The 13,295-nt window shown below is 34.5% G+C and overlaps 1 protein-coding gene across 1 annotated transcript; it reads left to right on the forward strand.

The window, feature by feature from the left end:
- Positions 1 to 11,206: 11,206 nt before the first annotated feature.
- On the forward strand, positions 11,207 to 12,151 carry OR52R1 (olfactory receptor family 52 subfamily R member 1). The gene has a single exon (XM_066360661.1). It carries the CDS (start codon positions 11,207 to 11,209, stop codon positions 12,149 to 12,151), a length of 945 nt encoding a protein of 314 aa, XP_066216758.1.
- The last annotated feature ends 1,144 nt before the right edge of the window (positions 12,152 to 13,295 follow it).

A 13,295-nucleotide genomic window follows, 5' to 3' on the forward strand; every position in this document is an offset into this window, starting at 1 on the left:
AATGAAGGACTGAGAAGGCAGGGATGTTTAAATAGTTGAACATGACATATATTGAATATTATATAGAGATAACACATATATATATAGCTGATCACTTTGAACATCTTTGTGATATTCTGAGACTCACTAAGTTACTTTTGCTGATAGTAAACTTCTTTCCTAAGTTCTTACTATTTCTCACTTGTTGTGAAGAGAGAATTTGATAAAGTATACCACATGCAATTTTCTTAAGTCTGTAATTCTCTCTGGTGGAAACAAACATCACAATTAAATCAACAGTGATAATAAAAAGCCCCAACAGATTGCTTAAAATATACTATGAAAAATCTGATTTCGAGTATTTTAAAAAAATAAATTATTAATCCTGAAATAAAGCACCAAAAAATCAAATCACATTGAAATGTAGATATTATTATGTTTTCCAGTCATATGTCCAGAAGAATATCAAAGACATCCTAAGATACACATGTCTATATATGTGATAACAGTGTAGTCTAAAGAACAACCCCAACAAAAATTAGTATAGCTCTCATTTATTGTGATTTCCCTGTTATTGACATTTATATGTATTATATAATTTTATCCATACACCAACTCTAAGAATAGTATATGAATCTATCTGCATATGAGAAAACTAAGATTTAATAATTAAATAATCTCCCAATGTTAGCTCTATAAAGTACTGCCTAACTGTTGAGAGAAACTGCGTATATAATATAATGGAGAAAAGAAAGAAAAAAAAAGAAAAAAGAAGGAAGAGAGGGAGGAAGAAAGATAAAAAGATTGAAAGAGAGACGAGAGGAAGGGAGGGAAGGAAAAAGTGGGGCAGAAAGACAACCTTGCCATTATTTTAGCACAGTACAATAAGCATTGCAGTTTATAAAATAGCAGCACTGGCTACTGCTGAAACACAAAGAACCCTAACGGTGAGCATTTCTTGAACACATACTATGTGCCAGATGCAATCATCTTTATATCTATAATCTTATTCAATAATTATAACATCCAATGAAGTTAAAAAATGTGTTATCCCTAATATACATGCAGTGAAATTGATAAAGTAACTAAGAGTTTACTCCAAATTATGCAGTTAAGCAGTAGAAGCGCTGGAGTTGAAACCTGAATATATGACCTCAATACCTTTATTCAATAAGGGTGAGAACTGCATAACAGTAATTTCTACACCATTCTGATGAATATCCCTAACAGACATTTTTCAGATGTGTGCTTTCAGAGGCAGATTGTGTTTAATGTAGCATCTGTGGAGTAGAATACTGAATTTCAGATGTTAATTTCATATGGAGTGTGCAAATATGAAGAAATTCTTTAGCCTTTTCAGGAATGAAATCTCACTGATGGTTTCTGTGCTAAGGGCTCAGGAAATCAGGCTACACCCAACTATGGAAAGCAACACTAAAACAGAACTTCCAAATTCTGTTGACTCATTTGAGTGACTCATTTATCCAACAATTACATAATTATGACACTGATGACACTTTCTTTATTAAAATTTTCTCTCCTCTAGTATTATATGACACTAGTCTCTGTTATTTTTCTTCTACTATACATCAAATTCTTTTTCTCGTTTGATTTTGTCCCCAAGTACCTTAAATATAAATCTTTTAAGGATCTACCCTTTGCCCATTCTCAAGACATTTAAATAATTATCTTGCCAATTTTCACACTTTCACTTATTTAATGACAATATTCAAAAAGATATCTGAAAGCCACCTTTGGTTTCTAGATTCCTGAAGACAGAAATTACCATACTTCTGGATATTGCTATATGAATGTCTTGTGGATAAATCAAATTCAGTGTGTTCAAACCAAATTAATCATGTTCCCTTATAATTATTCTTACTTCTATATATATTCTATATAAAGTTTATAATTTTCACAAAAATTAACCAGTTGTCTAAGTCAAATCTCCCACTCTTTTTTTTTTATATTTCTAATGGTCACCACTCTCAAGCAATTACCAAGTCTTTTGTATTCGGTTTCAAATATCTCTATTTCTTATTTCCCCTCTTCTTCTCTATGCCAGAAAAATATAAATGAGAATAACAATCTTTTAAGCTAAATGAAAATGATAAAACTATATCTCAGAACTTGTGGTGCAAAAAACATTTGAGTGAAATGTATAGCTTGAAGAATAGACATTTATTAAAAGACAAGGATGTGAAATATTATTTTTTAAGTTTTCAATATAAGATGCTATTAATATTTAAATAAATGTCAAGAGACAACAAAAATAAAAAGCACAAGTAAATGAGTTAATAATAAAACCAAAGTTGATTATTTAGAAAGAAAATATAAGAACTTTCTCAAGAGTAGTCAAAAAAAACTTTAGAAAAGTGATTAATAGCATAATAAATTAAAAAGAAAAGTAGATGGGTAAATGTTAACTATAATAAAATAGCTACATAACTATAACACTATATTTGGCAAGAGCTATAAAATAAATAATTTTATAGGAAAATCTCAATGACAGAACTAACCCAAGAAATAAATTCAGCAGAGAAAAAAAATGACAATGACAGGAAAAACTCCACCAACAACCAAACTTGAAGAATAAAAACTTAGAGTATTTCTATCTTTTACAAATCATACTGTAGCAGAAAAGATGGAATTGCTATCCATCCTCCCCAAGGACAATATTTGAAGACTTTTTTTATTATTAAGTGAGAGGCAGGGAGGCAGAAAGACAGACTCCCACATGCACCCTGACTGTGATCCACCCAGCAAGCCCCCTACTGGGGCAATGCTTTACCAGCCTGAGGCTGATGCTCTGTTGCTCAGCAATCAAGCTATTTTAGTGCCTGAGATGAGGCCATGGTGCTGTCCTTAGCACCCGGGGCCAACTTGCTCAAAGCATTCGAGCCATGGCTCTGAGAAGAGAGGAGAGAGATAGAGAGAAAGAAAGGGGAGGAGAAGAGGTGGAGAAGCAGATAGTCGCTTCTATTGTGTGCCCTGACTGGGAATCAAATCTGGGACTTTCACAAGCCAGGCCTAAGCTCTACTGCTGACTCAACTGGCCAAGGCCAATACTTGGAGACTTTAGGTTGTCATAACCCTGGATAAATGCTACTGGCATCTAGAGGGCAGATTCCAGGGATGCTTACATCATACAAGGCACAAAACAACAGAGAATTATTCAGACCAAGAGGTCAGTAGGGATGAGGTTTAAGAAATGCTATTTAGAGCATAAAAAAACATAAAAAAATGAGAAGCTATTCATCTAATTAGTTATGATGACATGCAAACATTAAACATTTTAGCAAGTCAGATCTAACTGTGCTCTTAAATAATATTGCACTTTGACATAGTAGACATTGTCTTATAAATGAAAAAATTCAGCTTAAATAATATATCAATGGTATAACTATGTTTCTAAATTAAAAATGTGTTTTATCTAGAGAGATAAGCAAAGCAGAAGATTCAACTGCAATTCATAATCAAATTCTTAATATTTAGAAAGAAAATTAGTTCCCAAATGAAAGGTAACTTCCAGAAATTTGAAGCAAATATGTTTAGTGGTGACCTATTGGAAGAATTTTTATAAAAATCACTGACAAGAGAAGAATACCTACTATTGTAACTATTATTCAACATTTCATGGGACAATATCAGGAAATGAAAAAAAAATCAATGAAGTAAAAGGGGATGATGATATTACTTTTGAAAGGAAACAATAATGTCTTTTTTTAGGTTTTAATTGATTTTTTTACCTGAAAAATCCAAAAAATAAATTTCAAACTTTTAAAACAGTCTACCAAAGTGACCAGATAAAAGATCAATATCACAAACTAATAGCTATTGCTGTTCACAAAAATTACCCACTAAAAAAACTTTATAAAAATAAAGATTTTTTAATAGCCACAGAACTATCAAATACATTGGTATAACAAAAGTTTGTGTTTTGCAGCAAAAGGTAAGGTCTATAAAAATTTACTGCTGAATTTAAAGTCCTTTATTTCTCTCCTGAGGGTAAAAATATTCAATAGTGAAAAATATGTGAATTCTTCCATTAATACATAAATTTAAAGCATTATCAGTCATTAACACAAAAGAGCTTTTAATGGATTAAAACAGATGGTTCTTAAAATGTATTAGGTACAATAAATAAGCAAATATTGGCAGTATAATATTGAAAACAATAGGTGATATCCTTTGATATATAAAAATGTAGTAAAGGCCATTGCAATTAACAAAATGTAATTGTCAAAGTTTTAAAAAGTATATCCCCAGGAAGTGTTTCCCCAAAAAAATGTATAAATGAGGATAAAGAATATGATGATAATGACATATCCATACAAAAAAGAATTGATATGTGAGGGATGATGCTTGGTCAATTGGCTAACAATTTACAAAAAAATATTTTTTTAAATCTGTATTTTTCACATTCCTTTAAGAATTTTAAAGTGAAACAAAACTCATATAATAATATCAAAATAAGAGAAAATGCATTTATGACTCTTTTAGGAAATCCCTTCTTAAATATGATAAAATTAAAACCATTAAGTAAAATATTGATACAGAACGCTTCATCAAACTTAAATACTTACTGATTGCAAAAGAGACTGTAAACAGAATCAGTAGTGTATGTAGCATGCCACTCTTGCAGTAGAAGGTCAAAACCAAACAATGCTGCTGCATTTGCTCTAAACTAGATCGTGTGTCTGTTTTTGTGTGATGTCAGTCTGGGGTTTGATGAATGGTGAGGGAGTTGGGAACAGAGAAAAATGACACTAAATAGAATTCTGTGTCTAAAGGTTTTGGTCATGAAGGACGTGGTGGACACTGGGATGTGTTATTCTGGTTCAGCAGATGAAGGCAGAAGTCCTCACTCCATCGCTGACAGGAGATAGGACCTTGTTAACCCATTCCTATCATCTGTAAACCTGGTACTTTAAAAATATCTCTGATCTACTTCCAGTTGTTTTTCAAATGGTCAGATGCAAAGATGTATTTGAAATCCTTCTCTCTAAATATAAATAGGTACTATTAAGAGAGCTATTAGAAAGCTCAGACTATGAGGATTCTGTAAAAAGGTGGAGCTGATGCCAAGTGGAAGAACTCAAAGAGCTGATTTTCTAAAAAATAAGAAAGAAATCAGCTAAATTTCAAAGCTAAGTGAAACAACAATAAAATATACATTAAATGTTAAGTTTCGTTAATACAAAATCATAACAATTTACTCCACTTCCTTGACTTAACTGACTTGGACATTTTCTCCCTGAAAGAAATGCTGGTTTGCAAACACACTGATCTCTGACTAATTCTCAGAACCTTCAGCTTTAAACTGTCACTCTGAACCCTTCTTCCCAGCTTCTCTACTATTCTACCCCTGATTCACAGTCATTTGCTTCTAAGTACCTGCCTCCACTTTTCATCCCTCCCGCTGGTATATCCCTTGCCTTTCAAGTAAGCTCTCGCCATTCCCTCTTCTAGGTCTGCTGTTTGTGGCCCTAGGCATTATTACCTGGTTCCTAACAGAGGGAGATCTGCCTTTCTGTTCTCTGCCCAGCCAAGTATATATGTAGGTGGCTTTTAGACCAGGTCTTCTCTAAAGAGCCCAGAATTAACCTAGCCCTGCTGTCAAGAGACCGTTGGGGTTTGGAAATACTATAATTAGATAAGTAGTGTGATCCTAGGTGTGAGAACTTGAATTTCCCAGGAGCTTTCACCACATCAGACTGAAGCAGGTCTGAATAATATGTTTACCATCTCGCTTTAATTATTTTATTATCTTCATATTATTTTTAATAAATATAAACATTCTTTTTTCTCTTCATTCATTTTAGATCTTTATTTACTGCAATGTGGGATGCAGGCCAGAAATGCCCTTATACATCCCTCCTTCTCTTCTTTTTCCGTTCTTCAATTTAGTCACCTAGCATAATATTTTCCTGAATAAGATAGATAAATTTATATGTGGCCTTGGAGCCAAGATTTTATTTGTGTTTCAGTTGTTTGAACTTTAAAGCAAACAAATTTTTATTGAAATAGGATTAAACAAATATTACCCAACACAAAATCTAGAACACTGGCTGTGACTAAAAAGAGAATGGTATATCATCCTAAACCGCTAAGTACATATCACTGTTAAAGGAAGCATGTATTCATCAAAACAAAATTGATTCTTTTCTGTACACTGATTCATTATGTCAAATTTCCATTTAATTTACATTGGGTCATGGTTTTCTAAGATGACTTTCTGCTTGCTCTGGAATTCAAGTTATTTTCCATTTTGCCTGCTGGCAGGATAAAGGCAGGCCTTCTTCATCATCTCTGACTAACTGCTATTTACTCAGAGTGGTAATTAAATGCTTACAAGAATTAATGACCATTCAAATTTCCTCAAGACTCTGTTAAAATAAAAATTCTAATTCTTTATGTTTGGGATGGAGCCCTGAGTTCTGAATTTCTGATACCACTTCTGCTCTGAGGCCATATTTTGTGCAAAACTTTAATCCATTCTATATTTTATAAAGCATATTGTATTGCTGCTTTCCTGGGATTACCTTACATGGCACCCCTGAGCCATTTCCACTTATACTTGGTTAACAATAGTTGAACTTGATTGGAATTCTGTTTCATGTTGCTGAAGCATATACTCCAGTTTTATTCATAAAAACAATGGCTGCAATAAATGACATTTTTTTCTCTGTTCCTGCCTGTCTAAATATATATGTATATATATTATACTTTATTAATAGATTGGCTTTATATAAAATTTTAAGGCTTTGAATAATTTTCTCAGCACATCTGAAAGTTTAGTTAATACAATGAATAAGACTAGAGATAAAATTCTGAGTCTGTAGATTTACACTGTAAAAACTTAACCTCACTGTGCCTTAGTTTCTCTACCTATAAAATAAAAATAGTGACACCCATTTCATGGAGTTGTTGTAGGGATTAAGTAATCATGTAGTTTTAAAACCTTTATAGAATACAATTCTACCATATTAAAACTATTAAACAAACCTCACCTATTTACTGCTAGGCCTGGGAGACAAAACTGAACTTATCAGCCTTTCCTTGCAGATCATGTCCCTATTTTAAAACATTAGGCTCTACTCTTTATCCACAATAATATCCATAATATTGTTTCTATATATACATTTTCCCCCACTTTTTTTTCTTCCTTTTTCTTATTTGCTGAGTAGTATTTTATCGATTGAGTGTAGAAAAATTTGTTTAACTGATTGACAGGTATTTCAGTTATTTCCACATTTTATGTTACAATTACAGCTGTTATAAGTATTCTTTAACATTTTTGGTGTATATGTAGACCATTTATTTGGTGAATGCAACTAACAGTAAAATTCCTAGGTCAAAAAGATACTTAACTTTAGTAAGGTTAAATAAATTGCTGAAAATGTTCTTGATGTGGCTATTCTCAGTGCTTGCATACTCCAATTGCCTTACATTTTTGCCAATACTTAGTGTTGTCATTGTATTTAATTTCATTTATTTTAATGCATTCTCTTCATGGTTTGATTTTTTCATTTTCCTATTATAATAATGTTGAGTACCTTTTCCATTGTCAGTGTAAGAAACACCTAAACCTGTAAGAATTTTTATGAGGTTATTTCAAATTGATGACAATAGTCGGGACGCAAAATCTCAATGGATTGAGAAAATGGCAGTTTCACTACTTATTTTATATTAATACATCAGGATCAAAGGGGAAGATATAAAAGGTTTCATGAAATCTATTGGTGATAAATTGAGGCGGCGGGCAGGTATAGGATAGTTAAGAGAGATTGACATGATAATAACAGATTTGTGGTCTCTGCTCTAGTGGGCACCTGCTTTCTGAAAGATCTGGAAAAGAACATTGTTCTTACATTTCAAAGACACGTTATTCTTAAGGTATGTTATTGTAGATGCAGAAAAGACAACAAACGAGCTCAGTTAAGGTAATATCACCTTAAGACATGACTACCTATCATGAACTACTTTTAGTTAGAAAGTTTTAATTTCAGACCATCTTACTTAAGGTCTCTAAATTCATAAAGCTTCCGTGTAAGTCTTTCATGAGCTTTTCAGGTTTAGTATGTGGCTCTTTTCTCATCCACTATATATACAGATAGATAGATAATAATATATATGTATTATCCATAGATTTACCTTCCTTTTAAAGTACCAGTGTAAATCATTTACTTAAAATTTTAATGAGTTACCTTTTTTTAATTGATTGTGATACTTTGTTTTTCAGCTAGAAGCACTATAAATATTTTTTCTATCTGTGGCTTTTTTTTCATATTTATTATAATATCATTTGAAGTAAATTTTTAAATCAAGCTTAATGTTGAATTTTTTCTTTAATGACTAATGCCTTCTGTGTCCTAAGAAATCTTTGCTTTCCTCAAGTTTATGACAATATTAACTTACTTTTCTTCTTTTAAAATATTCATAGTTTTAACTTTTAAATTGGGGTTTATATTATATTCAAATATTTTTATCTCTTATGAATTGAGGTTCATTTTGTTTTTCATTCAGATATCTGTTTTAGTACCATAAAGACATTTTTTTTGTCACTGAATTGAATTGATATCTCTGTTGAAATTAGTTAAATATGTCTGGGGCTATCTCTGGTTTCTTTATAAGTTTTTTAATAATGTGCTGATCCAGTGTCACATAAATACAAGGCCACACAACATATCAGCACACTTTAACATTGTGTAAAATATCCTTTCAATTATAAATGTACATACTCTGACTAACAAAAATTTCATTCACACAGATAAATTCACATTAATGTAATCTCATCAACACACTCTCTGACAAATGAATTCAAATTCCCTGCTTTTGTACTATGTACACAGAGGAGAAGGATAGTTTGGGGTTAATGCTTCCAGCTTTAATCTCTAGTCTCAGAGGAAGCCAATGCATGAGGAGGCGTGGCGCTTTGGAGGAGGAGGAGACCTAAACTTGGGAGAAGGGAAAAGCCAGACTTTACTATATCTTTAAATATAGGTCCTAATCTGAGGTCTCGGCTAATGGCTGAATCCCAGGAACCCATCAGAGCTGCTCATGGTCATGAGTGGCTTGGTCCGAGATGAAACAGAAATAAAGCAGAGCTCGAGGCGAGTGGTTCCCTGTGCCGCAGTCATCTCTGCCCTTCACAAAGAGCAGTGGGACTCACAGAGGCTCCAAGAGGCTGGAAGGCAAGGGGTGCACTGTGCAAAATGGCCTGATTCACTGGGGGCTACAGGTCCAGAGATCCATGACTGCTCAAATTCCTTCCGAGAGGGAGAGAAGATTCAATGCTCCCACTGTATTTCAGGGAGACTTTAAAAAAGTAGAAAGACTACCTCCATATGCAATCCCTCCACAAAGTAAGTTAAATTTGAACCTGATACTGCTCCCTCATTGTTGTTCTATGCTTTAGTTTTAGATATCACAAAGTGAGAATACATAGTATAAATGTCACTAAATCTATTTCTTAGCAAGATCTCAGCCCATTTTATGTTTCATCCCTATCAACTTGAGCAACTGTAGAACTAATGGACATAGCTATTTCCATGTAATGAGTAGAGTAATGGAGGCTCCACAGAGCCAGTGAGTGCCAGAGCTGGAGTAAATTCATATTCACAAATGAAAACAGAGTTCCATCAGTATGAGAACATAGTTTTTGTAACCATATTTCCTGAACTAAAAGCTAGGTCAAATTCTCACAAGTAAGGTTGTACGTTGGGGAAAAGAAAGATTAAATCTGAAGTTCAATATGTGATCACCCTAGCTATAATGCTTGAAAAAAATAACAGTTTCATCTTTCAATGTGCAGTATGCTCATAAGCTCTCTAGCCTATGAAGGGTGGGGATGGAGAATATATTTAAAATCAGGGAAGGCAGAAAAGAATTTGGGGCAGAGAAGTATAATACTCTTTCTTTTCCTATCCTTTTGGAAATGCACACTTCTATCCCTAACCCAGATGCAAGCTGATAACCTGTGCTTTCCCTAGAAACATTTTGAAAACCCCACACACTGCACAAAATGACCAAAAATTGTTAACTTCCTATCCACTCTCGTAACTTATAGCTTTACCTCTGTGATGTTGAGTTCTTAAGACTGAGAGAGTGAAAAAGTACTGGGATTGCTAAGAGTGAGGGCACCAGATGCCATGGGATAGCAGCAGAAAGTGCAGAGAAGGAAGAGAGGCACCTATCAAGGGCCCCCGGGTCCCACTTCAGACTTGGGTTCTGGGTCAGCTTTTCTCCTCCATTGTTCATCCAAGAAAGAAAATTTTAGAGCAGAAAGTCAGAAGCAATGGAACATGGAAACTAAGAAGCATCTCTAATGGGAGAGCTCTGATCTTTGAGAAGACCCTTGGAGAGTCTAGGGTATAGACAAAGCAGAGGAGAAAAATTGGCTTTTGAAAGAAGCTGCACACTGTGAGAGAGTCACTAACCCAAAAAGTATGTGGAACAGGTAAATTCTCCATTAAGGCTCATAGGCAGGACTAATAAAAATGTTATCTTAGAGAAAGCAACCCATACCCAGAAGATCAACCCAGAGCATATTCTAGAGCCACTCCCCTGAAGTAGCAGAGATTCTAGGTTCAAGTACAGATCTATATATAATATTCAGCATATAATTTTGCACATATCTATTATCTGCCTTTGTAATGATAGGGCAACAATCTCTGCTACTCCACAAGGGTGACTGTCCCAATCAACCATTATCTAGCAGAGGAAGTATACTACCGAAACCATGAGATGTGGAGTCATGTACTCGGCACTAATTTATTGTGTTTCCCAACTGGTTTCCAACCCTAAAAATTGATTAAATAGAGGGATAAAAAGGACCCAGGGAAAAGGTTAAACAAACCAGTTGTTAGTTCTAAAAAATATAAGGGTGAGAATTGCTATGACAATATTTGTCAAGAGAGTTTTCCCTTAGCAGATTCTACTTTCAAGAAAAAAATATTGATTCTTATAAGAAATTACACATATAACTAGTATGTACTGCTTCTATTTTGAATGGCATGAATATAAATAAAAGATCAAGAGTAGCATCACTTTATGTTGTAAAGTTTTATTTATTAAAGTAGTTGAAATTATTCCAGTTTCTCATTAAACCCTATTGCCTTATGATTCAATTGCTCCTTTAAAAAGATTACAAATAGTGTTATTTGATTGTTATCATTTTCAGAGAGATTACTTTCCCAATGAAGAACAATATAACTATCCTGTGATGTCGGCTTCAGGGAATAGCTCTTCTCATCCTGTGTCTTTCATCTTGCTTGGGATCCCAGGACTTGAAAGTTCCCAATTTTGGATTGCCTTTCCATTTTGTGCCATGTATGTTTTGGCTATAGTTGGCAACATCACTGTCCTTCACATAATTCGAACTGACCATACCCTGCATGAGCCCATGTACCTTTTTCTAGCAATGCTGGCTGTCACTGACCTGGTCCTCTCTTCCTCTGCCCAACCTAAAATGCTGGCTATTTTCTGGTTTCATGCTCATAAGATTGAATATTATGCCTGTCTCATCCAGGTGTTCTTCATCCATGCCTTTTCTTCTGTGGAGTCTGGGATGCTCATGGTTATGGCCTTGGACCGTTATGTGGCTATCTGCTTCCCACTTCATCATTCTAAAATCCTGACCCCATCTGTAGTGGGTAAACTGGGGACAGTTGTGATGACAAGAGGGCTGTTGTTGGTGAGCCCCTTCTGCTTTATGGTCTCCAGGATGCCCTTCTGTCCCAGCCATGTCATTCCTCAGTCATACTGTGAGCACATGGCTGTGCTGAAGCTGGTGTGTGCTGATACGAGAATAAATCGTGCATATGGGCTCTTTGTGGCCTTCTCAGTGGTTGGCTTTGATATGATTGTCATCAGTATATCCTATGTGATGATCTTGAGGACTGTGCTGGGGTTGCCCTCCAGTGAAGCCCAACTCAAGGCTTTTGGTACATGTGCTTCTCATATCTGTGTTATCTTGGCTTTTTATATACCAGCCCTCTTTACTTTCCTCACCCACCGCTTTGGTCAGTATGTGCCCCAAGTGGTACACATTATGTTGGCTAATCTCTATCTACTGGTGCCTCCCATGCTCAACCCCATCATCTATGGACTTCGAACCAAACAAATCAAGGACAGGGTTATTCAAGGATGTTGTGGAAAAGACCCCTGATCCCAGGGACTAGGCATCACAACCACCCGAGCTGCCCCACTGATCTGGGTATATAAATGCAGAACAACTGCCAGACCATCACATATCATCATTAAGTCATTTCTGTGAATAACTGGCCCAGAGTTTGGCAACCTTCCAGAAGCTAAAATAAATCATTTACAGAATGTTCAAAACAAGAGTTCTCTGAGAGGTGTGGTTGATGCTGAATTTACCTATGTTCATCACAAGAAAATAGCAATTAATATGTTTAACACTAAAATTCGTAAGAATTTGAAAAGAATTTTATCTTCCACAGACCACTAAGGTGAAAATTATTTTTACATTGTTTGTAGAAGGATAAGTTGGTATAACTTGTTTTAAAAAAAGTATATAAATTTCCATCAAAACAGTTAAAGGTATATATATTTTCTCTATTTTGAAATCTCTTTATAGAAATAGAATTTATTTTAAAATTACAAAGACATGTATAGATCTTCTATGTGTCTTCTGTTTTACTAATACTCAACAGTCATGTGTTTTATTTTCTTAAAACTGGTAAAGAATTTTTTTAAGGCAGCCACCAAATCATTCTTATTGCTGCATGTCCAACACTTAGACAGCAACAGTAAGTGCTTAAATATTTGTTACGTGAATAACTAAGTCAATAATGAATACTATATTCTAAAAAGGTCTCATGTAGGATTTAAAAAATAAGTAAATCATGTTTTGAGTTCTTGGGAGCTCACTTTCACAAGGAACATAAGTACATGAACCTAAACTGTGTTATGGGTTTTTGACTTACTGGCAATAGCAATGGTTTAAGCGGCAGCTACTGAAGAAACTATCCCTAAGGCATCATCTCCTTTCCCAAGGTTCCCAGCAATGAAGCCCAATATTTTTTTAGAAATAGCCATGGAGGGAGAGAAGCAGGACACAGAGTCAGAAGACATAGAAGCTAGTCCCAATACAGGCCTTTCCTCAGGGTGTGATTGAGGAAGTTTCTACTATTCCCTAGACTGGCTCTTCGGTCACCATTCCCTCAGCTGTTGGAACAAACAATAATCACTTATTAGACCTGCCTACTTCCCAAGAAACAGAGAAATTTTTATGCCTACACAAGGAAATTTGTGTATTTATGAATCCCTCCATTGGCAGGAAGATGTGA

The sequence above is a fragment of the Saccopteryx leptura genome, chromosome 1, assembly GCF_036850995.1.
Source record: "Saccopteryx leptura isolate mSacLep1 chromosome 1, mSacLep1_pri_phased_curated, whole genome shotgun sequence".
Lineage (NCBI taxonomy): Eukaryota > Metazoa > Chordata > Mammalia > Chiroptera > Emballonuridae > Saccopteryx > Saccopteryx leptura.